Source organism: Hyaena hyaena, unplaced genomic scaffold, assembly GCF_003009895.1.
Source record: "Hyaena hyaena isolate Hyena2069 unplaced genomic scaffold, ASM300989v1 scaffold_100, whole genome shotgun sequence".
NCBI lineage: Eukaryota > Metazoa > Chordata > Mammalia > Carnivora > Hyaenidae > Hyaena > Hyaena hyaena.
Genome location: NW_024080732.1, coordinates 1,203,057 through 1,226,646, shown reverse-complemented (window position 1 = coordinate 1,226,646; position 23,590 = coordinate 1,203,057). Strand labels below are relative to the sequence as shown.

Sequence of the window (23,590 nt, the reverse complement as noted above, 5' to 3'; positions counted from 1 at the left end):
CTCTGTCTCTCTCTGTCTCTTTAAAAAATAAATAAGCATTAAAGACAATAAAATAAGTAAAATTTTAAAAATTCTTTCATAATTTTGTTTATGGGATCAGGCTCTTCTCGCTAATTTTCACTGATCTTAGAGTAAAATAATTGAACCCTATAAATGGCCTAAAATTTGTTTTAAGCATTAGGTAAGATATGAATCCAGAACTGTTTTGAGTCTGAAATCCACACATGCCTCACTTTTTTTTAAACCGTAAGCCAAATAACTACATCCTCCCCACCCCCAACCCCTAAATATCTGTTGGAACACTGTATGTTTACATTAATCCCCAAATCCAATTTTGTTCTTTTATTTCCAAACACTGTGGATATAAATAAATTTCATTGCACTAAAAGTGAGAGATAAATTACCAGAGACCAGGATACCCAACCTAAAATGTAGAATTAAATTGTTTTAAATAGGGAAGCCTGGGTGGCTCAGTCAGTTGAGTGTCAGGCTTCGACTCAGGTCATGATCTCACAGTTCATGAGTTCAGGCCCCACACTGGGCTCCTTGATAGCAGTGCAGAGCCTGCTTTGGATCCTTTGTCTCCTTCTCTCTGCCCCTCCCCTGCTCTCTCGCTCTCAAAAATAAGTAAACATTAAAAAATTATTTTAAATAAGATCAAGTCTAAGGATAAGGAATGGTGCTTAATCTATACTTGCTTCACTTTTGCTCATTCTGTTTCTGTGAACTGCTTCCTAAAATTCTTAAATTCTTATTGATGTCAGGGCTTGTTTTACATTTTACACGTGAAACGCAGAGAGCTAATAATGTCACATTTAAAAAATGACAGCATCTTGTTGTAAATAGATGTGAGAATATTGGTTCTTGCCCACTCCAATGGAAGCAGGAATGAATACCAGTGTACTCACCTGGTTGATGAAATGCTCTTTCTTCACATGCCTTGAGATGTATCTGATGGAATCAGCGGCCTTTTCCAAGAAAGCAACAAGAACTTTTTCTCCATCGCTAATCTGTCTTTGTTTCCTTTTTTCTAGAACTTTACCCTTCACCACTGGTTGACTTTCCTCCTTGTCTGGGAAAGAGTAGCGATCCATGTGGTCCTGCATACAAAGCAATTTAGGAAGTTTTTGCAGAAAGAGCCTCTTAACCCAGGGGGCCATGGGATGGTAAGTGGAAGAAGATCTGTGGTGAACATTAATCACAAAAACAGTAACGATAATCGACAGGGTTACGAAAATCATAATGAACAGCAGGTACTCCCCAATGAGAGGAATGACTTTTGAGGAAGATGGAATTATTTCCTCAATTACTAAAAGAAAAACTGTCAGGGAAACCAGAACAGAGGTTGATAGGGAAAGCTTTTCTCCTTCATCAGAAGGCAAATAGAACACGAGCACTGTCAGAAAAGACAGCCCCAGGCAGGGGATTATCAGGAAGAGGGTGTAGAACAGGGGCAGGCGGCGCAGGACAAAGGAGTAAGTGATGAACGGATAGGAGTAAGAGCCGTCTCTCCTGTTGCCCTTCATCCCTTTTGCATTGAGTATTTCCCATTCTCCGTTATCAAAGAAGTCTTTTCTGTCAACATTTTCATTTATCAAAACGAGATCAACCATGGTACCATCGTAAGTCCAGGATCCAAATTTCATGGAGCAGTTCTGTCGGTCGAATGGGAAAAACGTGACGTCCATGGTGCACGAACTTTTGTAACTGGCGGGAGGGGTCCAAATGACAGTGCCGTTAGATCTCACTATAACTTTGGTCATGAGGGAGCCTTCGAAACGTCCATCTGCACTGTGGTAAAAGCAGATGAACACTGATGAGTTGGGAGTTTGCCCACGCTTCTACTATTTGTATTTATTACTTTCCTACTATAGTGTCAAACAATATTTCAAGAAGAATCAGTTCTCTTCTTACTTAAAGTTGTACATTTCTCTTAATTATTTTAAGAGGCTAGGCTTTGCCATCTCTAGTCCTAATCCAATCAGTGTATTTTTCTTCTGGGATACTTACTTTTCAAAGAGAACTATGTCAGGAAGCCAGAGAGATTCCGATGGAACCTTAATTGAATGAATTCCACCATATTCATCAGGATTCCAGCGTAACTTGTGGTCTGTCCATTCCTGCATTAAATTAGCATACTGAAATTTTAGTCTGAAAATTCGGTGTATTAGACTTTGGAATCTTCAAGTTTATGTTCATTTACTAATCTGGTGCTTTATTTAAAACAGGGAAATTCATCCATTTTAGATCTTATGACCTTATCTGTAGCTCAAGATACAGGTTGAGCCCCACTGGCCTCTGATCTTGCCCCGGCCCACACAATCCTCCTACCTGGGATTTCCAAAATTGCCATATCCATTCCCAATGGAGAGTTTGAACAAGAAACTCAATCAATAGATTGATCTATTTTTTCCAACCTATTTTCTCTTAAGAAACAAAAGAAAAGCAATAGTAGATCTGACTCAGTCTATGCTAGGAGAGTTGGCCCAGTAATATTTTAATCTCATATAATGGGTAGAAACAATTTTTAATATCGCTCGAGAGTCTTGAACAAACATCCACCCAGTATGTTAATATGAAACATTCAGTATCCATTGATTAGTCTTGATAACATAACTTTATTCCAATAAAAAAATAGTTTCCAAGAAATTCCTTTTAAGTTCTAATCTGAATTTATTTGGTGACCACCCAATTGCAGTTTTAAATTATATTCCTAATATTGTTAGCCTCCAGATACTTACATATTTTTCCTCATAATGCAATGAAGTCATTTCTTTACAGGAGCTAATGGACCCAGATTAACAAACCTGACCACTAATTGATTGGATTATGAAGGTCAAGAGGATGATGTATGGATGATCCAATTATAGCAAAAGGGGACTTTCTTAAAAAGATTTTGGATCCAGAATCTTATAAAATCTGACCTGAAATTAAATTCTTCTATCCCATTTTTTCCTCGTGTAGACAACTGAGTAATGATGTAGGATAATATGAAATGACATTTCAGAAAGTTTGAAGGGTGTGCCCGGTGTGAGGCTTCCTGGAGCCGAGTGATGCCAATATAGTCATTAAAAAATCAGGAGACAGCAGATGGGCAACTTCACTAGATGGTAACATATTGAAATATGCATGATGCCTGAAGAAGTATGAGACCGTACACCCCAGATGAGACATTGTCTATCTTAGACTATATTTGTGAGGCTTGATCCTTGGAAAACAAATTTAAAAGGATATGGTTCATTAAAAATCTACAATCTAAAGGATAAAAGATTGCATGACTATTTATGGAAAACCATGCATATGAAGACTGACAGTTTAATAGCCCAAACTAATAAAGTATTTACCATGTTTACTTGGTACTCACAGACTTCTCTCTTTTTAATTTCCTCTGCCCATTTTGAAAAGCAAATGCACTTTCCTTCCTATGAATAATTTGTCCCCTGCTAGGAGACTTATACTACCAGCAGCAGGTCTGAATCTCAGAAACGTTCAAGGGAACCCAGAATAGGACTTTTTTTTGTTTCCCTTTTGCTTTCTTTACTTTTCAAAAATTTACTTACAATAACATTCACCCCTTTTGTGTATGTTGTCCTACGCAAACAGTTGTATAATCACTGATGCCATCAAGACGCAAGAATGGCTCTGTTGTCCAAAACGTGTTCCTTGTGCTGCTCCTTCATAACCCATTCTTCCACCCCCAACCCCTGGAAACCACCGATCTAGTTTCTGATCCTATAATGTTGCCTTTGGTCATATAAATGAAGTCATACAGGAGAGAGCCTTTCGATCCAGATTGCTTTTATTGACCATATAAAATTTGGGATTCTTCTATGTTATATTAGTGATTTGTTCATTCTTATTAGTGAGTAATATTCCCTTGTATGACTATATACCACAATTTATCATTCTTCTCCAAGGAGGATATTTGGATTCTTCCAGTTTTTAAAAGAAAATTTTTTTAAACATTTATTTATTTTTCAGAGGGACAGAGTGGGGGAGGGACAGAGAGGGAGCAAGAGGGAGACACAGAATCTGAAGCAGGCTCCAGCCTCTGAGCTGTCAGCACAGAGCCTGACATGGGGCTTGAACTCATGAACTGAGTCAAAGTTGGATGCTTAACTGACTTAGCCATTCAGGTGCCCATGGATTCTCCAGTTTTTTAATGATTACATATAAAGCCCTGGTAAACATTTTGTGCAGTTTTTTCAGTGAAAAACATTCTTTCCTTCTCTTGGGTAAATACAGGAGTGGGATGGGTGGGCCATATAGTAAGACTATTTGTTTTATATATTTTTTAATGTTTTTGTTTATTTCAGAGAGAGAGAGAGACAGCGTGAGCAGGGGAGGATCAGAGAGAGAGGGAGACACAGAATCCAAAACAGGCTCCAGGATCTTTGGATTCTTCCAGATTAAAAAAAAATTTTTTTTAAACATTTATTTATTTTTCAGAGGAACAGAGCAGGGGAGGGACAGAGAGGGAGCTAGAGGGAGACACAGAATCCAAAGCAGGCTCCAGGCTCTGACTAGCTGTCAGCACAGAGCCCGAAGCAGGGCTTGAACCCATGAACCGTGAAATCATGACCTGAGCCCAAGTCGGACACTCAACTGACCGAGCCACACAGGTGCCCTGACATTTTTTTTTTTTTATGTTTATTTATTTTTGAGTGAGAGAGAGTGAGAGAGGGGAAGAGAAGTAGGGGGACAGAGGCTCTGAAGTGAGCTCAGCACTGACAGCAGAGAGCCTGATGCAGGGCTCAAACCCACAAACTGAGATCATGACCTGAGTGGAAGTTGGATGCTTAATCAACTGAGCCACCCAGGAGCCCTAGTAAGTGTATGTTTAACTTTATATGAAACTGTCAAACCATGTTCCAGAGTGGCTGTATCATTTTACATTCACACTAGCAATGTAGGAGAGTTCTAGTTCTTTAGTGTTCTCCAGTACTTAGTATTGCCTCAGTTTTTATTTTAATTATAATAGTTATGAAATGGTATCTCATTATAGTTTTTAATATGCTCTTTCCTAATGACCAATGATGTTGAGCATCTTTTTGTGTGCTTATTTGCCACCAATATATCTTATTTGGTGAAGTGGCTGTTAAATCTTTGGCATATGTTTTAATCAAGCTGTTTGTTTTCTTATTAGTGAGTTTTTAGACTTCTTTTATGTATTCTGGATAAAAGCCCTTCATCAAATATTTGACTTGCAAGCATTTTCCAACAGTCTGTGGTTCCTTAATTCTCTAAACAGTGTCTTTTACAAGACAGACATTCTACACTTTGATGAGGTTTATTTTACCAATTTTATTTTTTATGAATTATGTCATATCTAAGAAATATTTGCCTAACTCAGGGTCACAAAGATTTTCACCTATGGTTTCTTCCAGAAATTTTATAGTTTTTTGGGCTTTACATTTAGATCTTAAAATCCTTCTTTTGGGGGCGCCTGGGTGGTTCAGTCGATTAAGCATCCACTTCTGCTCAGATCATGATCTCACAGCTTGTGAGTTCGAGCCCCACATCGGGCTCTGAGCTGTTAGCACAGAGCCTGGAGCCTGCCTCAGATTCTGTGTCCTCCTCTGCTTGTGCTCTGTCTCTGTCTCTGTCTCTTTCTCACTCAAAAAATAAATAAACATTAAAAAATAAAAATAAATAAAATCTTTATTTTGAGTTAATTTTTTTATTATGATATGAATATGGAATGAGGTTTTTGAGTTTTTTCACACATGGATGTCCACTTGTTTCTGCACCTTTTGTTGAAAAGATTAAACGTTCTCCATTGAATCACCTTTGCACATTTGTCAAAAATCAATTAACCGTATATGTGTGTGGGTCTATTTATGAGTTCTTTGTTCCATTTCATCAATCTGTGTCTCTCCTTTCCCCAGTACTACACTCTCTTAATCTCCATTGCTTTCTAGTAAGTTTTGAAATCATATAATGTGAGTCCTCCAATTGTATTCTCCTTTTTCAAAATTGTTTTGGCTATTCAAGTTCCTTTAGGTCTTCTTTGATGTTTTTTAATCAGTGTTTTGTAGTTTCAGCTTATAGACCCCACACATATTTAGATTTATACCTAAGTATTTAATTTCCGTTTGGTTGGTTTTTTGGTTTTTTGGTTTTTTTAAGAGAGAGATATAGCTGACAGCTATAAAGCTTATTGACTCTGTACTCAGACTAAAGCAGTAGCTTATTTCATCTTTTCCTCTGGTAAGAAAAGAAAATGAAGACAATAAAAACAGAAAAGCTGGCCTTACTGGCAAAATATCTGACAACAGGTAGAAGAATTATACAAATAAGCAGTGTACAAGTTCACTGACAAACAAGGGAAGAGAAATTATGAAATGAAGCTGAACTGTTATAACAGGAGCCTTTGGCTGACTTCCACTTAGGCAAGGCTTTGTTCGAGAAGGAAGTTGCATGTCAAGACATCTTCATAGAAAGAGGAGGCAAATGAACTAAGAAATAAAGTCAACACGTGCTGCCTGCTGCCTTCAATTCACCTGCCCTTCTCCTGGTAAAAGCACACCTCTCCTGTTTCCTCATGGAGAACCTCCTCACTGCACTGTCACCCACCTGCTGGGGGTGGGTCTGACTCTTCCTTCTGGCCCAGAAATGGGGCGGCACCTTACACCTGCCCACTGTGATCAGGGACGGCAGTAACCGAGTTGGAAACAATGACATACCATGAATCTTCTGGAACCACTGGAAACGAGGCTGGCCTTTCTCTTTCTTGAAAGAGAACTTGAACACAGGAAGCACTTTGAGGCTGGAGCCGATGTGGCCACCTTGCTGCCACTAGAGCAGGGCTGAGGTGAGAATGGGGTCACCCAGAGGATGAGGAGCCCAGAGACACACAGAGGGAACACTGGGCCCTGGGAAGGTTGCTTGAGCCCCTGGATCACACTGCATGTAAAACCAGCTTGTCCCTGGGCTTTCCAGGTTGTGAAAGCCAGTACATTCTATTTTTGCTTATGCCAGTTTGGGTTGCATTCTCTGTCACTTGCAACTAAAAAGTTCTTGGCTGATCCTGGGAGAACCTGAGCAGATCCCGAGCAGGCTGTGAGCCCCAGGGACAGGCACAAACGGGCAGACCCAGCTGGGACTGTGCTCTTATGCGCTAGCTCTGTCTTGAGTGGACGATGCTGGTGAGCTCAGCCACCGAGTCCAATCTCAGTCTTCCTCTGTTTGGAGCATAAAGATTGCTGGGAACAAACCTGCCTGCTTCTTGGATCCAAGTTCCTCTCTGCTCCAGGCACGGCTGTCTTTTCCTACGCCCACTTCCACCCTGCAGAGAAGGTGGAGAGCTACAATTCTGGGGTCCCTGCCTTCACCCAAACCCCAGCAAGCAAAAAACTGGCTTTACAACCTGTTCTAAGGGAACTGGGGCATGCCCTAAGATGAGGGAATTTTCAGTCAGAAAGGTCTGTGTTGCTTACCTGGACCTCCAACCGCAAGGTAAACATCTGTGGCCAGAGATCACAGCGTGGTAGTGATTCATTGGGCTTGCAGTTTGCAGGGAATTAATGCATTCCACAAGTACCTGAGATTTTGCTCTCACTGAACACACCACTGCCACGTGCTCTCAGCCTGGGGCTGCCTCACCCAAGAAGAAGGGGGTGCCATTTGGGTATAATGATAAGGAACCGCAGGATGGACAGGGAAGGTAGTTCTGAGCAGACCACCTTTATTTTTATTATTTTTTTTAATGTTTTATTTATTTCTAGGAGAGAGAGAGAGAGAGAGACAGCGTGAGCAGGGGAGGGTCAGAGAGAGAGGGAGTCACAGACTCTGAAACAGGCTCCAGGCTTTGAGCTGGCAGTCAGCACAGAGCCCGATGCGGGGCTCGAACCCACGAACCGCGAGATCATGACCCAAGCGAAAGTCGGACGCTTAACCGACTAAGCCACCCAGGCGCCCCGAGCAGACCACCTTTAAAGCAGAGACCCAAAGGGAGGGAGCAGCAGTGAGTGGTGGTGTGCGGTGGGGAGAAGTAAGAGGCCGTGGGCTCCCGCCTGGGGCATGGGTGAATGAACGATGAATAAGGGATGTACTGAATCCTTGGGGAGCACATAAAGAGATCTACAGTGATTTAGGCTTCGTTCCTGACCAGTAAGGAGAAAGGGGCTAGCTGGGACTCTTGGTGAATGCTGCGGACTTTGGAGAACCCGGAAGAGAAAGAGCACTGGACTGGAGTCAGAAGCCCTGAGTTCCCCACTTGTATGGTCCTGTACTGGTTGTACCCCTTGGGGGTGTCCTTCTGGAACCAGACCTGGGGAATCAGAGATGTTCTCCCTGACACGTCCATCTGGAGAGGTTCCCTGGATTTCTACCAGCATGTGCGTCCATTAGGATGCTGACAGCGCCCCATGCCCCAGGACAATGACACATGCTGAGTCAACAATGGCAGGGTGAGGATTCAGAGTCCCCACCCTCTATCTTGCTAGGGAGCTCTGAGACTTTCTGGTCACTTCCTGTTCTCTCTGAAATACTGGGGGCATCAGGAGACTAATCTCTTGTCTCTCCCTCCTTATAGTAAGGGATTAGAAATAATATCCTGTGTTCATATAGAATGGTCTGGCCAAGATTCTCAAAGCCCTTTACAAACATCAGCTCTACCCTGAAGCAGTTCCCAGTCTGAGAGCTGTGTCATTGCAGGAAATGGGAGAGCACGGGATATGTCAGGGCCAAATATCAGAGTTAATCTTTGATATTAATTTTCTTAGTTCTAAACAGTGCAATTTCAAATCCATATCATGTATATTTCCTTGTCCTTTCTTACATATGTAACCTGAAATAGCAGTAATAAATATCTAGCTAGTATTCAGAACCAAATTTCATTTAAATGTAAGTCATTTTTTTAAAGGTTTATTTATTTTTGAGAGAGAGAGAGAGTGTGTGTATAAGCAGGGATGGGGCTGTGCAGAGAGAGAGGGAGACACAGAATCTGAGGCAGGTTCCAGGCTCTGAGCTGTTAGCACAGAGACTGATGCAGGGCTTGAACTCACAGACCTCAAGATCATGACCTGAGCCCAAATTGGATGCTCAACGGACTGAGCCACCCAGGTACTCCTAAAGACTTTTTTACTACAAAAAATTCTCCTAGTTATTCTTAGTTTAATACTAAGACCAGGAGGTAGTAAGGAACAAATAGTGTCTTGATTTGTAGCCTCTGAGGCATCCCTGGGATCTTCAATTATCTTAAAGTCAGGTGTGAAATTCTTTTTTTAAAGTTTATTTATTTATTTTGAGGGAAAGAGAGAGAGACAGCCTGAGTGGAGGAGGAGCAGAGAGAGAGAGGGAGAGAGAATCCCAAGCAGGCACTGTCAGTGCAGACCTCAATGTGGTGCTCCAACTCACAAACTGTGAGATCATGACCTGAGCCAAAATCTAGAGTCAGACTCTCAACCGACTGAGCCACCCAGGGGCCCCAGGTGTGAAATTCTTAAAACCAAGTTAATGTTGATTCATTTTAATCTTAAAGATAACAACATGACATATTATGCATCTCACATTCCCATTATATCCATGAGTTGTCAAGGCCAAGAAACGAGATTTGTCATTAAGGATGAAAAAGCCCACAAAGGTGGCAGCAAGAAATGACATTTATTGAGTCCCTACTACATGCCAGAGAATGTATCTCATTTAACCTCTTAACAACCGGGGAACTAGGCCTTGCCTCTTTTCTACAGATGAAGAGATTAAGGGTCAGAGAGGCAAGATGACTTGCCCAAGTTTACATAGCAGGAATTCTGCTTCCTAACTCCTAGTTTCTACTCAATTCTTCCTCAGGGTCCACCTGACCAAGAAGACCAAGCTGGCCTCCTTTGCTAAGGTCAGAGTGAGGCTGTAGAGAAGAAAGAAAAAGAAGATGCTGAGGAGAGAAGGTCAGAGATAAATTCACAGATGAGAGCAGGCCATTGCAGGTTGTGGAAGATGACCAGACTTTGGGAAGATCTCCCAGCTCTTTACAGCAAGGCTGTCCCTTCTCTGATTTCTCCTCAAAGACTAGCTCTGGGGATCTATCCCATAAGGCCTTCATATGTTTGCTGAACTTTCTGTTGATCTAAAACAAGAATCAACTGTTGGAGAAACAAGGCTAGTTTGAGATGTTGGCCTTGGCAGACATTCAGGCAGTTTTATTTTCCTCGGGAAGATAAAGGGGGTAGAACAGAAAACTCCTCTCCGCTACAGTGAGGCCAGATCACTCAGAATCTTACTGCCCTATTGGTGCATACGCCCCGACCTTGCCTCGCCCATGCTCATAGTAGACGCTCAGTAAATGCTGGCTGGGTGAGTGAATTTGACATTGGTTGTCATAGTGATCATTCACATGATAATGTTTAGGCCAAGGCTTGACCCTTTATCATTAAAGAAAGGGTGGTTTCATTTTCCTTTACCTTTAAGGTGCTTGCGATGCAGTTTTCCTAACCTTGGAAATGGATGGAGCAGAATCTGAGCAGCAAGGCAGTAAGTACTTTCTCGTGTAGTTTTAGTGAGTTGGTGTTAATACTCTATTTATGGTTTATAGGGTTTTGATTACTCTCTGGAAGTGGGAAGGAAGGAGACAAATGAGCTTCCAAAATAAAATCAATAAAATAAAAATAGCTCCACATAGAGGACTGTCTCAGGATGTCACTTACGTGTGTGCTCGATAAAGGTCTTTGGTTGAAAGGATGGAGGAAGAACGACTAAATATACCCGAGGAGAGCTATGGAAATAGCGGACCAAACAGAAGAACCGCATTAAAAAAAAACAAAAAACAAACAAACAAAAAACAACTCAAGCATCTCAGTTGTGGAAACTGCCCCTGGAGCTGAGTTTGTCCTAAGGAGGTAGAATTTCATTCTCTCCGTGATATGAATCAGGTGGCATCTTTCAGTGTCCGGGAGGGACAGGAGGAAAGGAGAGGCTTTCATCAGTTTTGTCTTTATTTTGACCGAGGTGCACAGGGGTGACTGGGGAGAGCTTCCTGTCAGTTTGCTCTGGCGTGAGAGCTTGGGGAAGTTCTGTGATTGGAGAAAGAAGACAGGGGTTCACGACTTCTCCACCTTTTTGGCTTGCAGAAGTTCTATGGATCCTGTAAGACCTAACTGAAATACCTCCTCCCTTGGAAGCTCTCCCGGATTTCCTCTGTCTCACTGTCATTTTTGTAATGATCCAGTACTTATGTAGATTTTCCTTATGGTGTTTATCATATTACAGTCATCATTTTTTTTACACAGCTAACACCATGTCCTCTCCTGGAAGGCGGGGCTGTATTTTACTCTTGGTCTTCCTGGGGTTTTAGCAGCATGGCTGACATTTGGCAGGCTCTCAATAGAGGCTGTGGAATGAATGGAAGATGGCATTCTCTCCTAAATGCCTTTCTAGACCATCAGATGTCCCAGAGGTTGAGACATCAAAAGCTTAGAAGCCAAGGACTAGGGACTAGTCTCCACAGGAACAGCACTGAGAAGTGAACTGGACATCTTCCATCCGTTCCCTCGTCTGAGGTAAGGGAAGATTTCTTCAAGTTAGCCAGACTTCACTTGACAGTGCCTAACCTTGGGCAAGTCACTTCAATTCTCCCATCCTCAGTTTTCTCATCTGCAAAGTGGGGATATTCATAGAACTTACCTCATAAGGCGGCTGTGAGAATTACAGGAGTTCATTCCTATGACACACCCAAGCAGAACACCCCAGCACTTAGAAGTACTCAGTAAATCTTAGGTATGATTATTAACTACTCTGAAGCTGAGATCTGTGGGTAACACCAGTGGTAGCTTTTTTTTAAACATCAATTTTATCTTGTGTTTATCGTTTCTTGTCTTTTATCCTTTATTTTTCTTTTACCTTTTCAATTTTAAAAAGCTAGGGGAGCCTGGCTGGCTTCGTCAGTGGAGTGGACAACTCTTGATCTCAAGGTTGTGGGTTCGAGCCCAGGTTGGGTGTACAGATTATGTAAAAATAAAATCTCAAAAAAAAAAAAAATACAAAGGGGTGGCTCAGTCAGTTAAGCATCCAACTGCTGATTTTGGCTCAGGTCATGATCTCATGGTTCATGAGTTTGGGCCGCATCTCAGGCTCGGTGCTGACAGAGCAGAGCCTGCTTGGGATTCTCTCTTTCTCCCTCTCTCTCTCTCTCTCTCTCTGCCCCTCCCCTACTCACACACATGCACTAGTGCTCTCCATCCTTCTCTCTCTCTCTCAAAATAAATAAACTTTAATAAGCAAATAAATATGAATTTAAAAATTAAAACATAAAAAGATACATCACAGCCTGATGGAGTTCAAGTGCTTCTTGTTCCATGCAGCCCCCCTGCCTGCCACCATGCTATAGAATCCATCTTCCTTTCTTTGCTCCCATACTGTTTGTGCCATACATGGCATGTACGTGACATTTGCACTCCCAGTGCAGTGTGTGTGCACAGCATAGCTATAATATTTTCTGTGGTTCAGTGAAATGCACAGAGGCTTCTTGTACTTTGGCTCTTCCCGTGATTTAGAAGCAGGACTTAATGTTTAGCGCAGAGGTTGGATAGTACAGACAAGGCCCCAACTAGGGAAACCCAGATTCCAGCCAGATGAATTACCAGAATCTTCTGCCTCTGGAGACAGGGGTAATGTGATACCTGCTTTGCTACTTCAGAGTGGTTGAGAAACACAAATGGGAGAAGAGAGATGGCAACACTTCGCAAACCAAATGCAATGAAAGTCTATTATTCTCTGGCTAAAATTAAAAGGACAAGAACTACCAAGTGCTGGCGAGGATGTGGAAAGAAGGGAACCCTTGTGCACTGTTGGTAGAAATGTAAACTGGTGCAGCCACTGTGGAGAATGGTACGGAGGTTCTAATTTAAAAAAATTAAAATTAGGGGCGCCTGGGTGGCTTAGTCGGTTAGGCATCCGACTTTCGCTTAGGTCATGATCTCGCGGTTCGTGGGTTCGAGCCCCACGTTGGGCTCTGTGCTGACTGCCAGCTCAGAGCTTGGAGCCTGTTTCAGAGTCTGTGACTCCCTCTCTCTCTGACCCCCCCCCCCCCGCTCACGCTGTCTGTCTCTCTCCCCTAGAAATAAAAAAAAAAATTAAAAAAAATTAAAATTAGAAGTATCAGATGATTGAGTATTCACCCAAAGAAAACGAAAACATTAATTTAAAAAGATATATGCACCCCTATGTTTATTGCAGCATTGTTCACAATGGCCAAGATGCGGAAACCCAAAGGCCAATCAATCAATCAATGGATAAAGAAGATATGGTATATAGATACACAATGGAATAGTACTCAGCCATAAAAAAAGAATGAGATTTTTGTTACATGAATGGAGTTGAGGGTAAAATGCTAAGTGAACTAAATCAGACAGAGAAAGACAAATACCATGTCATTTTACTTATATGTGGAATCTAAAAAAACAGAACAAACAAACAAAAAAGCAGAAATAGTTCCAGATCCAGAGAACAAAGTGCTGGTTGCCTAAGGGGGAGGGGAATGGGGGGTTAGGTAAAAAGGGTGAGGCAGTTCTGGAATGAAAATGTCACAGGGGTAAAAGGTAGACAATACGGAATATGGTCAATGGTACTGTAATAGCTTTGTATGGTGACAGGTGGTAGCTACATTTGTGAACATAACTTAAGGTACAGGCTTGTCAGATCACAATGCGATGAAACTAATGGGACGCTGTGGGCCACTATACATTAATGCAAAAAGTCTCTTATTCTCATTACTTCTAAAAAATGGAACCTAATTCAACAGGCTGGCTTTTTGGAGGGTCAGCTTGCCCCACTCCCACGATTTCTCTTGCTCTGTTTGGGGTATTGGAGATTTTTAGGTTTTGACTGTTTTGATTGACCTAGAGGCATTCGACAGGCCATGATGATGTTAGTTGGCCTAACTTTGCTGGAAGTCATTTCCAAAGTCTTAGTTAAGGTTGGAGGAGCTGTGACTTTTTGTTCTCTCACTGAAATGGTCTCATGTTTTCATTTTTTTTAAACCTTTATTTATTTTTTTAATGTTTTATTTTATTTATTTCTAGGAGAGAGAGAGAGAGAGAGAGAGAGAGAGACAGCATGAGCAGGGGAGGGTCAGAGAGAGAGGGAGTGACAGACTCTGAAACAGGCTCCAGGCTCTGAGCTGGCTGTCAGCACAGAGCCCTACGCGGGGCTCGAACCCACTAACCGTGAGATCATGACCTAAGCGAAAGTCGGACGCTTAACCGACTAAGCCACCCAGGCGCCCCAGTCTCATGTTTTCAAAACCTCAAGAAAAGTGAAAAGTACCATTATTAAAGGCCAAGAGCCTCTGGACCACAGTTTTGGTTTTTTTTGTTTTTGTTTTTTAATGTTTTTTATTTATTTCTAGGAGAGAGAGACAGCGTGAGCAGGGGAGGGTCAGAGAGAGAGGGAGTCACAGACTGAAACAGGCTCCAGGCTCTGAGCTGGTAGTCAGCACAGAGCCCGACTCGGGGCTCGAACTCACGAACCGCGAGATCATGACCTAAGCGAAAGTCGGACGCTCAACCGACTAAGCCACCCAGGCGCCCCTGGACCACAGTTTTATGTGAAAGATCAATAAAAGTTTCATCTCAAGGAGCAGTTGGAAAAGGGCATGTGTGTGAAGCAGGGAGAGGTTTTTTGTTTGTTTTATTTCTGTTAACTTCTTAAACCTATCTTACACTTTAAAGGTTTTTATTCAGGGCGCCTGGGTGGCTCAGTTGGTTCAGTGTCTGACTTTGTCTCAGGTCATTATCTCATGGTTCATGGGTTCAAGCCCCACATTGGGCTCTGTGCTGATATCTCAGAGCCTGCAGCCTGCTCTGGATTCTGTGTCTCCTCTCCTCTGCCTCTCCTGTGCTTGTGCTTTGTGTTTCTTTGTCTCTCAGAAATAAATAAATGTTAAAAAAATAAAAAATAAAAGTTTTTATTCTCTCCCCTGCAAGTTCAAACACAGCACTTCTTAATGAGTTTTATTAACTCAAAATACCTCTGAATTCCGCAGCTCCTAAGTTGCAAACGTGGGATACATCACTGAGGAAAGAGATGGGTACACTGAAAAAACATGCTTATTTAAATTGTATTTTTATATGTACATTACTGGCTTATTATTTTATCCTGGGCATTAACATTTTTTTCATGTTTATTTATTTATTTTGAGAGAGAAAGAGAGAGAGAGCACAGGCAGAAATGGGGCAGAGAAAGAGAGAGAGAATCCCAAGCAGGCTCTGAGCTGCCAGCACAGAGCCCGACTTGGGGCTCGAAATTACAAACTGTGAGATCATGACCTGAGCTGAAATCAAGAACCAGGTGCCTAACCCATTGAGCCACCCAGGCACCCCTCTCCTGGACATTTTTTATTTGCATATAAAATAATACGCAGATCCGTTTCATAACTTGCTAACATACCTACCAATTTAAAAATCAGAAGAATAGAGAGTAGTAAAAATGATAATTCTGTAACTCTGACTAAAGTTTTTGGGTGGGAGAAATATAATGACACTTAAATGAAGACCAGGGAATCTTCCTACAATCTCCGTCCACTGTTCCTATAAACCATTAGCAGAACTGAACAATGTTTCCTGAACTTGAATAGGTAATTAACTTATTTTAATATAAACGAACAAAAATATTATGTATGTATGTTAATATCAAGTGAGACATTTAGGACAACCTCACCAGGAAGATTTGAAGTCTATGGGAGATTAAGCAATATCTGGACATTCAGTGAAAAACAAGTAATTGCTGGTAACAATAACAACAAAAAGTAAACAGTGACACCAAAGTTCTCACCTCCTTTCAAAGAAGTGTCAGTATTTCCTCCTTTACATCACATATGCAAAACTGGGCTTTCAAGGGTAGACAACTTTACATCAAGCTCCTCTGAACAGACGCTTAGGAAACAGGCTCTAATCAAGCTCTAAGCAGAGAGCTGAAAACCATTCAAAATGCCTTTTTAGGGACGCTTGGGGTGCTCAGTCAGTTAGGCCTCCGACTCTTGATCTCAGCTCAGGTCTTGATCTCAGGGTGGCGAGTTCAAGTCACATGCTGGGCTCTATGCTGGGCATGCAGCATTAAAAAAAAAAAAAAAAAGCAGGGCGGGAGAGTGCAGTTTCTGACTCTTGATTTCTGCTTGGGTCATGATCTCGGAATTGTGAGATTGAGCCCTGCGTCTCCATGCTGGGTGTGGAGCCTGCTTAAGATTCTCTCTCTCTCTCTCTCTCTCTCTCTCTCTCTCTCTCTCTCCCTCTCTCTCTTTCCTGCTTATGCTCCCTCTCTTAAGAACAAATGCCTTTTTAGTTATACCAGGAAAACGTGTATTCATCACTTTGTTTCAGGCTTTCCTTTGTTCTGAAATTCACTTTGTTCTGCACTACCTGTTTTCTCTTTCTAGGAAGGGAGCAAGAGGCAACACTAAGGGGCAGAGTCATCCTGTGGAGGACCAGTGGGGATGAGGGAGAATTTAAGATTGCTGGTTGCCTGCTCCAGTTGGCGGTATCCTACACGGGGTGGGAGGAGAGGAACTGTGCTCTGGAACCTTTCCCCGCTTTTTCCCAGTAGCCAGGGAGCCGTGCCCAGGCCCCCATGTCAGAGAGTCTACTCTGAGCTTCCGGGACCTGCTCTCCCCGTCTCATAAAAGGAAATGAAAAGTAATAGACCTTTCCTAACCATTCCCTGATATCTCACCGAGGAGCTCAATATGCACTGTAAAATAATTATTTTTCAAATGGGAGTCTTTCCAAATAGAAAAGAATGGAAATAATTAGGTTAGCGGATACAGTGTTTGGATTGACGATTACCTGTTTGAGCCACACATTTGTTGTCATCAGTTGATTCTTTTCATCCTAAGAAAATGACAGTTAGAAAGACGTAAATTCAGATTAAGTGAAATCTTTGAGGGTTTTTGTTTTGTTTTGTTTTTTGTTTTGTCAGAAAGACCTCCCTGAGTCTTAACATTTGAGGTGTTTGAAGTGTAAAGGATTCTCAACTTAAACAGTTAAATGGCATGGGATCCTAAAATATTATGCACATTTTGCTTAAAATAAAAAATAATAATTAAAGCAAAGAGCAGTTCATTGTGGTGATACTTACCCAAAATTGCATAACCCAGGGGCTCTTGTGTGTCTTAGTCGGTTGAGTGTCTGACTCTCGATTTCAGCTCAGGTCATGATCCCAGGGTCGTGGGACCAAGCCCTGCATCAGGCCCTGTGCGGAGTGCGGAGCCTGCTTGGGATTCCCTCTCTTTCTCCCTCTGCCCCTCTCCCCCACTTGTTTCTCTCTCTCTCAAATTAAAAAAAAAAATTTTTTTTAATGTTTTATTTATTTCTAGGAGAGAGAGAGAGACAGTGTGAGCAGGGGAGGGTCAGAGACAGAGGGAGTCACAGACTGAAACAGGCTCCAGGCTCTGAGCTGGCAGTCAGCACAGAGCCCGACGCGGGGCTCGAACCCACGAACCGCAAGATCATGACCTAAGCGAAAGTCGGACGCTTAACCGACTAAGCCACCCAGGCGCCCCCCAAAAAATTTTTTTTTAAATTGCATAACCCAGAAAGTATGGTAAGGCTGCAAAGTAGAATGAATATTTGCTAAATCAGAGATCAGTTTTTCATGATTTTCTAAAAGGAATCCTTGGCCATTGAGTCAGCTGAGGTCGGTGAGTATGCAACTGGTGGGACTGGGGCCTTGGGAAACAGGAGACAGTAATTCTAGGACTTTGGGGACCGCGATAGCATGACTTTGCAGAACAGGCTTCATGCGCACTGGTTTCCCAGGAACGCAATCATGGCAGAACGGGGAGCCCAACAGGAAAATCAGCAGAGAATGTTAGGTATGGTGGCATCAGGGTAACAGGTGGGGTCCTGAGGGGATTCAGGAGGGTGATGAGTCACCTGGCGCTCACTCGGGTACTGGCACCATCTCCCATTGTTCTCTGTAGGCACCCCTGCCAGCCCTCACCCAGTTCGGGGTGACACCCGATCAGCCCCGGGCACACAGATGAGCTGGGGGCGGGGGAATGCCTGTCTTAGCAGCCACATTCAACCCCCAGCAAAGAGGTGCACACAAATGTGGCAATGAAAATTGACTCCACAACACTTCTCATTCCTTCCTCGGGTCATTTCATTGGCCTCTTGGGGCCGATTTTCTCTCACAGTAGTTATTTTTAAAATTGAAATGGTAGACATGGGGAAAGAAAACAAAACAGAGTCTTAGGTTCACAAACAGGTTAAGGGATGCATGTTCTTTTTAGCTTAGTGCCAAGGATTACTCACCACATCTACGAGCTGAGATATTTTCAATCCAAAATATACTTTTATGGTGTCATTAGAATTTAATACAGGGCGAACCCATTTCTGATAACCTTGGAATAAGCGTCTGAGGAGGGCGTCTTCATTTTCAGCAATGGAACGGAATCCTGCAGCAGCTGTAAGAATCATGAGCGAAACTGGAATTAATGGGAAAAGCATAATGGCTGGCTTAGCATCCTATGGCCTGAACCTTCATGTGGTCAGCAAAGGCAGCTTGGAATATACAGGTTCCCTAACCATTCTCCATGCCCACAGCATGCGGCTGAAATCGGGTTCTATGCTTTACCCAGACCTTTGCTCTCTCATGGGATTTTCCCGCCATGAGGCCAGCATCTTGATCCCCAAAGAATCACCCACGCCACCCCCTTACCCTCGACCTCACATACCTGAGATGTCACCTCCTTATATACATGGTCTCTGCCCACGTGCTGTCGTCTACCACTGCACCCTATTTGGCTCCATCATGTCCCTTACCACAATGTGTTGTATATTAGTTATCGTCTGTCCTTCCCTTGAGCTCTGTGATGGCAGGGATGGTATCCATTTTATTTGATGATGTTTCTCCAGCACCTAGACCAGTGCCTGCCCATCTTGCGTGCTTATTTTATATCTGTTTAATAAATGATCCAATCACAGGAATATGTCAGGGCCATTTTCCCTGCATTTGGCACATATCCATTGAGCACGCATATCCACTGAGCACCTACCACATCCACTGTGCTGTCCTTCTGCATTCCTCCTGGAAGTCTTCCCTTATAAAGACCTTCCTTGGTCAAGAACCAGGTTCTAACACTCCTCTCCACCCCTACATGTCTGAGAGCTTAAGGAACACCCCAATTTCAAGCTTTGAACCTCAGGCCGAAGAAATGGCCTAGGAAAGCAGTCTAGAGATACTTTTTGTTTCTTTTCAGTGTTATGCTATCAAACTTAAACGTGGCAGCTTTGTTGTTGCTGTATGTTTTTTTTTACGTAGTTATTTACTTAGAGAGAGAGCATGGGAGGAGCAGAGAGAGAGGGAGAGAGAGAATCCCAAGCAGGCTCCATGCTCAGTGCAGAACCCCACACGGAGAATCAAACATTGGATGCTTAATGGACCATGCCACCCAGGTGTTCCTGTTTTAAATATAGTCCTTTTCTTCATATATTCAGTGCCTTATTAATCCCCTACAACAACTCATTCTGCACTGCATGGCTTACCATAGAAAACCTTTCTTTTCTACTGAGTGACACACGATGGCAATGATCATGTGCAAGACACACCCCAAAGTTTACCTAGTCAAAACCCAAAGATTTTTAGTAGGAAGAAAAGCAAACATTCCGAGTGTGTACACGAGCCCTTCACTTTATTAAGGGAGTAGCAATTCAAAACGCACCCTTTTTTAAAAATCTGAAGCATAAATAACATACAGTAATATATTAATTTCAGGTACAACATAATGATTCAACAACTCTATACGTTTCTCAGTGCTCATCATGATGTGTAGTTATGATTTGGCACCAGGCAATGTTATTTCTGTATTATTGGCTATATTCCCTATGCTGTACTTTTCATCTCTGTGACTTATTTATTTTGTAACTGGAAGCTTGAAACCCACTTGTAATGCTCCTAGGGGTAAACAGAGATGTCAGTAAGGTAGGTTGCGTACTCAGGCCGCTCCCACCCTTTTCTCTTATGTTCTAAAAAGTATATGAAAATGCGAATGAGTGATGGAGAGAGCTTATCTGTGTGCTTAGTTATCTAAAAAGCCAACTGTTCTCAGGGAGCCTGGGTGGCTCAGTCGGTTAGGTGTTGGGCTCTTGATTTTGGCTCAGGTCGTGATCTCATGTGCAATGACAGCAATGAGCCTGCTTGGGATTCTCTCTCTCCCTCTCTCTCTCTGCCCTTTCCCTCCTTCCCTTCTTCCACCCCTCAAAATAAATGAATAAACTGAAAAAAAAGCTAATTGTTCTCAAACTTTGATACTTCAGCTGTTCTTAGCAGGCATCGCTGCAGGAAGGAGCGGGTCAGCTGGGTGGCTGCCAGGACAGCACTCTGCAAAACCTTACTGGAAGTTAGGGGAGGGGAGGAGTCAAAATTCCCTGAAGCCTCCGGAGGGATGGGGTGTTCACTTGCTCAGGCTAAACTTCACGAATTCCCTACCCCACAACCGGTCTTATCTTTCTTCAAAATACATCGTAACTCTGTCTCCCACCATTTCTGGTGGTGCCACCTGCGTCACAAATTCCAGTCTCTCCCTTGGATTCTTGTGCTGCCTCCTCCTGGCTTCCACTCTTGCCTCTTTTACAGTTCATTTCCTGCTCAGCAGATGGAACCTTCTCTTCAAAGCAGAGGATTATTTCAGTTCCCTGCTCAAATCCTACAAATGGCTTCCCACCAAACGTAGACAGACATCTCACGTCCTTACCACGGTTTCCTGGGGTTCGTGTTGGCCCTACCCTCTCCACCAATGCCCTTACCCCTCCTCCCCAGAGCCTCAGGCCCATCTGCTCTTTCTAGAACATGCCTGTGTGCTTCTGTTTGGGGAAGGCTCTTGCCCTGAAGAGAACTCCATACTCATTCCTTCTTCTTGCCCCACCTTTGCTCAAATGTCATCTCCTCGAAGTGGTCATTCCAGGTTACACAATCTAAAAATCCCTCCTCACAATTTATTCCCTTAATGATACTTTATCTTGCATGAGAGCAGTGGAACATATTATACATTTCTTTGTCTATTGTCTGTCTGCCCTATTGGAAAATGCCAGCTCCACGACACCTTTCTCATTTCTGCCTCCCATGGGGCCTGGCACATCATCGCTGCTGAGCAAACCCTTGTGCAGCAATGCAGTGAGCTACTTTGTTGAGTGGTGTTTGGAGAATTTGGGCCATAGCTGAATTGTTCTGGAGGAGAGAGAAGCAGGGAGGTCACAGCTGTCCTCCCTCAGCCTTCCCCTGGCAGGAGAATATTGTTGGGTGGGCACTGTGACAGTGACCGCTGGTTCCCTCCTCAACAGCCATTTACCCTTTCTTTCTCAGTAACAAATGCCAATTTTATTCAGGATTGAATGGTACCAGCTTAAAATGTTCCCTTCTCAGGCCTCTTACAGCTAGGGATGGCCATATGACATACACACGGCCACTTAAATTCAAACAGATGCCCCTGGGTGAGGTTTGTAGGAAATACTATTGAGAAGGATGGACTCAGTCCAACATGCATCTTTCATCTTTCACCTTTTGCTCCCTCTTCTTCCTGCCTAGAGCTAGAACATGGCATCTAGGGATCTCGCCACCGAGGTATCTAACAAGCCCGATGAAAGCTACATACATAAGATGGCGGAATAGAAAGACAGATGGTCCCTGATAGCACTCTAAGTCCACCAACCAACTAAGGACTGATTGTCTCCAAATTTCTTGGTGTGTGAGAAAAACAATCTTTCCTTTTGGATAAGCTGTTATAGCCATTGTTACATGCATCTGAGTGTAGTCCTAACGGCCAAGAGCCTTTGTGTCTCAGTTCAGCCCAGTGAGAACAATTTACTGAAGACACCACCTCACAATGGATGGAGACACTCCAGGAAGGCTGACAACAACCGGATAATGTCTGAACCAACACACACACACACACACACACACACACACACACACACACACGGACTTCTTAGCTTGAACAACTCTAAGCATTATAATTCTGGACATGTGAGAGGGATCCTAAGTAAGAACAGAAGTTGTACTTTTGAACCTCCTTTCCTGGCAGGAAAATCTTACTGGCAATTTGCAGGGAGGTAGACTTGCACATTGGGAGGGATCTTCTAAAATTATGACTTTGACAACCTCAGTTGTACCCTCTGTGAGAATGATTGGATCCTGCTCTTTGGAAGGATAAGCAGATTTGCTCTCTCAGGCACCTTCGTATGTTTTGACCCAAGCTGCCAATGTCAGAGGGTGAGCTATTGTCAGAATCAAGGCACAAAAAGCATAAATCTGTACTGGCTGTTATGGACTGAATACTTGTGTGCCTTCAAATTCCTATGTTGAAGCCCTAACCCCAATGTGACTATATTTGGAGATAGAGCCTATAAGGAGGTATTTAAGGCCAAATAAAGTCATCGGTGTGGGGCCCTAATCCAATAGGTCTGGTATCCTAATAAGAAGCGGAAGAGACATGAGAGAGCTCTCTCTCTCCATGCAAGCCCGAGGAAGAGCCAGGTGAGGACACTGTCAGAAGGCAGCTGTTTACAGGCCAGGAAGAGAATTCTCACAGAAACCATATTTTCTGACAGCTTGATCATGGACTTCTAGGCTCCAGAACTGTGAGAAAATAAATTGCCGTTCAGCCACACAGTCTGTGGTATTTCGTTATGGCAGCCTGAGCTGACTAGACCCAAATATCTTCAACCTTCTTGAACTTTCCCAAATAAAAGTTGAAGTCATTGATGTTATTGGAGCAGATGCAGAGGATAGCCCCGGAAATGTTTCTTGTGTGTCCTTCTTGCAAAATAGAACATTATAAGGAAGGGAAAGTGTTTCCACTGTTGATTCTTTGAGACTAGGGACTCAAGAAGTACTTTGTGACGTTTGGCAAAAGAACAAATGAAAGAGTCAGTGCACAAAGGCTCTAATGGCACTTTCTGTGCACAGGGGGAGGAGGCAGAGTGACCTTGGCTCACTGCTCTAGAGGATGTAGGATCACAGATGTTCTAGGATTTCTAGTACAAGTGGTCCCTGTTTTAAGGAATACATGGATCCCTGAAAAGTAGTGTGAAAACCAAAGTTTTGCAAATAGATTTGTATTTTAAATAAATTAGACAAGATCGATATTCTAAGATACCTCTCAGCAATGTATCGACAAGTCAACGAACTGCTCTTGGAAGCTGAGTGACTCCCTGAGTGGGTGCCTGTATTTCCCGAAGTCCACTTCCTGAAGGGAGGGCCGGGAGAGCACTTGTATTTGTAAATAATGTCAGCAATAGGAAGGACAAGTGAAATGATGACGAAGTGAAGATAATGGAACCAAAAAGGACTTTGAAGGTCATCTAAGTCCCTCATTTTACAGATGAAGATCCTGAGGTGGCAAGAAGGACAGTGACTTACCCAGGGTAAACCTGGTTAATGAGGGGCAGATGCGTTCATGTCTACGAACATAAATTTGTTATTATATGCTTTTTTGTTGTTGTTGTCGCATAGTTGTTAGCATTGTATTTACCAAAATACTTTACTTTAAAGCAATCTATTGCCAGGAAGAATGATATTCTAAAACCAGATCACAGATGATATTTGTTTGGTGGTAGAGAGATATTCAACGCTGGTGATGGTATTGCATAATCCAACTCAATCT

General features: G+C 42.8%; 1 protein-coding gene across 1 annotated transcript in view; it reads right to left on the bottom strand.

The window, feature by feature from the left end:
- Positions 1 to 23,590, bottom strand: part of CHRNB3 (cholinergic receptor nicotinic beta 3 subunit) — a 28,896-nt gene that overhangs the window by 1,640 nt on the left and 3,666 nt on the right. Inside the window, exons 2-5 of the mRNA XM_039235643.1 lie at positions 18,243 to 18,394; positions 16,773 to 16,817; positions 2,011 to 2,120; positions 909 to 1,791 (exon numbers count right to left, since the gene is read on the bottom strand). Of these exons, the coding sequence (XP_039091574.1) occupies positions 909 to 1,791; positions 2,011 to 2,120; positions 16,773 to 16,817; positions 18,243 to 18,394 (1,190 nt within the window). The remainder of the gene's footprint in view (positions 1 to 908; positions 1,792 to 2,010; positions 2,121 to 16,772; positions 16,818 to 18,242; positions 18,395 to 23,590) is intronic.